This window comes from Miscanthus floridulus, chromosome 8 (assembly GCF_019320115.1).
Source record: "Miscanthus floridulus cultivar M001 chromosome 8, ASM1932011v1, whole genome shotgun sequence".
In the NCBI taxonomy this organism is placed as follows: domain Eukaryota; kingdom Viridiplantae; phylum Streptophyta; class Magnoliopsida; order Poales; family Poaceae; genus Miscanthus; species Miscanthus floridulus.
This window is the reverse complement of record NC_089587.1, coordinates 27,981,878-27,986,724: the sequence shown is the minus strand read 5'-3', so window position 1 is coordinate 27,986,724 and position 4,847 is coordinate 27,981,878. Positions and strand designations below refer to the sequence as shown.

Here is a 4,847-nt window from a genome sequence, read left to right as displayed (position 1 = left end):
GCACCGTTTACCATCGCCGTCAGTGACTGATCAATCATCTCAGCTGTTAACCGACATTGCTTTCTTCTCCTCTGATAACAGAGAAGGGTTAACTAGTACTAAGCAAGCGCCTGCTGCTGCTACCTCAGCTTTTCAGAGGGGGAGAGAGAGTGGCGCGCGCACACAGACACACACACACAGGGTCTCCGTGCGGCGATGACCACCAGCACCAGCAGCGGCCCTGCAGCCTGCTGATGATGATAGTAGCTGGACAGCAGCAGCAGCTATAGATGCCCTCATGAATGAATGATGAATCGTCGACCACCCCAACACCAGCAGTTGGCGTGTGCCGTGCTCCATTCCCGTTCCTAGCCCCGCGGACCGGAATCTCCCCCCGAGCCGGCGCCCTGCTTTCCATCGTCTTCTTCCTAGCTTGTCCGTCTCCACTAGCGACCAACAGCTGCCTGCCTGCTCACACTTCGCCACTGCTGCTGCTGCGCGTTGGCGAGTGCGTGACTGCGTGGTTCACGAGCGAGCGAGCGAGCTCCCCAGTCCAGTTGCGCACGGCAGCAGCCGCCGCCTCCTCGATCATTTTGTTGGCTTCTCTTTGGCCTGGCTAGCTGTTCTGTTCATTCCGTCCGAACATAGAACACGAGGTGGGAATTGGAGGCGTACCAAGGCAGCAGAGGTCACTAGTGATTTCTTTAACAAACTCTTTTTTCTTGCTCTTGTTTTGTTTGTCCTTCTTGTAATAACTCTGCCTGCCTTCGTCCCTTTCCTTCTTCCTGCACTGCTGGGTACTATAAGAGTAGCTAGCCCTGCCCACCATCTTCAGCTGCGCACGCCGTCTTGCTCGTGCAGTGCTTGCCAACTTGGAGACAGAGAAGAGAGAAGAGAGAGATCGCGGGAAAGAGGATCGGAGAGATGGGGGACGCAGCAGAGACCAGCAAGATTCTGCACAACTGGATGGGCGAGCCGAGGACGAGGCCGAGCGACCAGGGCGACGAGGAGGAGACGCTTCAGCTCAGCCTCGGCCTCCCCGGAGGAGGAGGAGGAGCAAGTGGGGGTGGGCTGCCACCCGCCGCCGCCTGGAGAATGCTGCCGGCCAGAGACAAGGAGATGCGCTCTGCTGCTGCTGTCGACACCTCCATGCTCTCTCTCGGCTACTCCGCCCCAGCTTTCTCGCCCCGCTCACCAGGTACGCCCAGCAGGGTTCCAATTGGACACGGATGCTACCACGTACCATCTTATTCTTTGGATCATGGTCTTATAACAAGAAAAAAAAAACGTATCTGCAATTCTGGATAATCACACTGCAGCTCTCAGTAGTAGCATTCGAGTCAGAATGTTAGTTCTTCATTTGCTTGCATTGCATTATTAGGTAACAGAGTGCTAGCTAGTCTTACGAATAACTCTTGAAATACGATGAGACCATATCTTTGCTCACTCAAATTTAAGCTCTTAGGTAATAAAGAGCGTTCAAGCAGAAAAGTTCTTGAAAATTTGTTGCTTGACACATATGAGCACAACGTCTTTGATTTTTTTTTGTCCACAAACTTAGCTTACAGAGGAGTTGATCAAGGTTAAAAAAATATATGTGGAGTCTGGTTTCAGAGATTCCTGTTTTTCAATCTACACCTATAGAGGAGCCTATACATTTGCAACAATACGTTTGTGTGGTCTGGTCAACAACTGTTCTTTCATAGCATACAACAGTTGTAAGTAAATTCTTTTATTTCATAGTAGTAGTAGTATGAGCTAATAAGCAGTTGAGACTTTGCAAATTGAACTGAGATCCCATGAATGCACCCCCGTTCATTCTGTTTGATCCTATGATCTCGTCCTGCATAAAGTTGTATGTTTGTTTCTTCCTTTGTTCTTGAGTCAGTTGCAATGAAGGTGAAAAGTTCTCAGCATGTACTCCTCTTGTTCCTTTCTCCTTGTTCTCGCGCAGGCAAGGCAAAGGGGTCCCCAGCAGCGGCTACAGAGAATGCCCGGCTTGCATCCACCAACAACGCCTCCCAGGCAAGGCAAAGGTGGGAATCAATCATGACACCTCACATGCCAAATTCCGCAAGGAATTCTTTTTCTTACCAGCCTTTTTAGCAGCAAGAGTTGGCAAGGCCTAGCCCTGTTCGAAATTTTATGCCCCCAATGATTTCTTTATTCTTCCCGTCTGCCCCGGTATGAGTTTAAGAGGGAGGTGGCTCCATCTCCTGCACTGCACTGCAGCTGCTCATTCAATTCATGGCAATACAAATCCAGGATTCAAGGGGCTTGTTTGCATCTGCCTGCTTCATGTATATGCATGGAGCTGGATATGGAGATGGAGCTCCTCCCATTTATGAGGGATGCAGTGGTTTTGACCCTGTGCTCTGTTCTTTCATTTGTCCCTAGTCCCCAGTGGCATGTTGCCTCTCTCTGTCTAGTTCATGGCTGGAAGTTAACCATATTGTGTTCCCGCAAGCATAACTTTGTTTAGGTTGTGTACATTAGGAGGTATTCAGCCTGAAAAACCTAAGACCATAAATCATTTCCAATAGGAGCTCTGTCTCTAACTAACTCGTTTTGGAAAAAGAAAATAATAGTAATAAGTAGGTCTATGTTCCTTCTGTTACAGATTTCAAGCTCTTAGTATCTGTTCTGAACATGAATCATTTCCAGGAAGGAACCTGTCTACAATTTTTCATCTATCAGTGTATTATAATGCATGCACTAGCAGGAACATCTGTGTTTGCCAATTGTTGTTCTTTGTCCAATAGTTAACTACTATGCTTCCTTCTAATATCTCACTGTTTCATGGTCCAATTTCAGATCTCCAAATACCCCGGTTATTGGGTGGCCTCCGGTTCGTGCATTCAGAAGAAATCTGGCTACCTCTAGTAAAGCATCCCTTGAACATCAGAATGGGAAGAAGGCAGCCAGACCTGAACAGACCACAAAAAGAGCTCCATTTGTAAAGATTAACATGGATGGCATCCCTATTGGTAGAAAAATTGATCTGAATGCCCTTGGCAGTTATGACGAGCTGTCTCTGTCTGTTGACAAGCTATTCCGGGGGCTTCTTGCAGGTACTATGAACCTTTGTTGTTTACATGTAGCTGTTACCTTTATTTTATTATAACTTTATTTGTGGTAAGTATGTTTAGACTTTTCCCTTGTACTTAACCAAGAAACCATAAAGTTATTTCCGTGCTAAGTAACTTTTAGTAGTTTGATTGAATGGTCAAGTTGTTTGGTCAGTGTCTGATTCAATTTGCTCAATTCTTATATTTCTATGTGTAGCACAACAAGACCCTCTGGATGCCGGCACAGAGGAGTGTTCACCGGAAGAGGTGGCGATATCGGGTTTACTAGATGGAACTGGGGAATACACTCTGGTTTATGAGGATTATGAAGGTGATAGGGTGCTGGTTGGTGATGTCCCCTGGGGGTAAGTGTTCCTTCTTGTCTGCATTTGAGCGATACATCAAATTGTGTATATGGATAAATAAACAATATAGATGTGCTAAAATCTGATAGAAGTGCCTACCATTTAGAATTTCAGACAAGTACAACACGATACTAACGAGGTTTATATTGCCGATCTGATCGGCCTAGATTCCAAAATCTTGCATACCTATTTTGTACAGACAATGCTGCCTAAAGTTGATTTTTTGTCACCTTCAGCTTATACGTTTGTTTACTGCAAAACAGACTTACTAGTATGATAGCCGATACCTGCAGGATGTTTGTTTCTTCGGTGAAGAGGCTGCGAGTTCTGAAGACATCTGACCTCTCTTCATCTGTCAGTACCTCTTTCTAACTCACATACCGTCCTCTTCCATTGCCTTGTCTGCCTTCAGATTGCTGATGACTTCACATTTCCCTTGCAGCTAACAACATCAGGCCGGAAGAGGACGGTAACTGAGTGTTGAGTGTTTACCTCTTAGACACTTCCAGTGATGTTGATGTGCTGTGAAGAAGAAAATGTCTTCTGAGCTTGTATCACCTTTCTTTCTGGTTTCTTCCTTTTCTTTTGCCTACTTTCTTGGAAGGGATCATCAAAGAACCGACCTTTTGGGTTTTCCTGCTCTTATCTTATCAATCATGCTTCTGCCTACGAGGCTTCCGAGAAGCGATTTGTTTGCGCAATTGACGTGGCTGTATGTAAATGTTCAGACGAATCAGCTCTATGTTTATGCAGCCTATTCTGTTTGTTGCCTTTGACGCACTGAGGAGATGTACTTCTGTTTGATGCCTGATTATTGTTAGAGGAGTCCAGACTCTAGAGGACCGAGCGGGTGCTCGGTTGGCTAGTTCCCACTGGGTTCGGGCAGCCCACCCGCCTTCGGGTGCCTCACCCCAGAACAGTTGTTTCAAAAATAATTTCCTTCCTCACAGGTGGATGCGCCACAACGGCTAGGGACGTGCCCGTCACGTTCGAAGCCTAGATGACTTTGAATACCTTTTAGCCACGTGCAATCTCTTCGTATAGGTATAGGTCTAGCTTTTGCACTAAGACGTGTGTGTGAGTGTGCGTGTGGTGGTATGAGTTGGTGCATAAGTTCAAATATAGCTTGAGCTTGTACTTGAAGAGTTGAGATATAAAAAAATATCCAGACTCCGGTGCGTCTCATTACCTTTTTTTCCCTTCTATTTAGCCGTCTCAAAAAATAAATTTCTACCTCTTAGAGATTGATTTCTAGAGGCGGGCTGAAACCCAGCTACCTCTAGAAATTGTTTTTCAAAATCTGTAAATTAGACTGAAAAATAGAAAAAAAAATTCAACCCAAGAGAAGGCCTCCAACAAGCTCCGCGTGGCAAGTCATAAGTCACGTGGTTTTCATATAAAATACACGTGTGCAGCCACGAGTGATCGAACTCAG

General features: G+C 46.0%; 1 protein-coding gene across 1 annotated transcript; it reads left to right on the top strand.

The window, feature by feature from the left end:
- Positions 1–300: 300 nt before the first annotated feature.
- Positions 301–4,161, top strand: LOC136471412 (auxin-responsive protein IAA7-like). Its single transcript, XM_066469135.1, has 7 exons — positions 301–667; positions 792–1,177; positions 1,934–2,015; positions 2,794–3,050; positions 3,265–3,412; positions 3,706–3,766; positions 3,855–4,161. The coding sequence occupies exons 2-7, from the start codon at positions 904–906 to the stop codon at positions 3,894–3,896; spliced, it is 864 nt and encodes a 287-aa protein (XP_066325232.1). The 5' UTR covers positions 301–667; positions 792–903; the 3' UTR covers positions 3,897–4,161.
- The last annotated feature ends 686 nt before the right edge of the window (positions 4,162–4,847 follow it).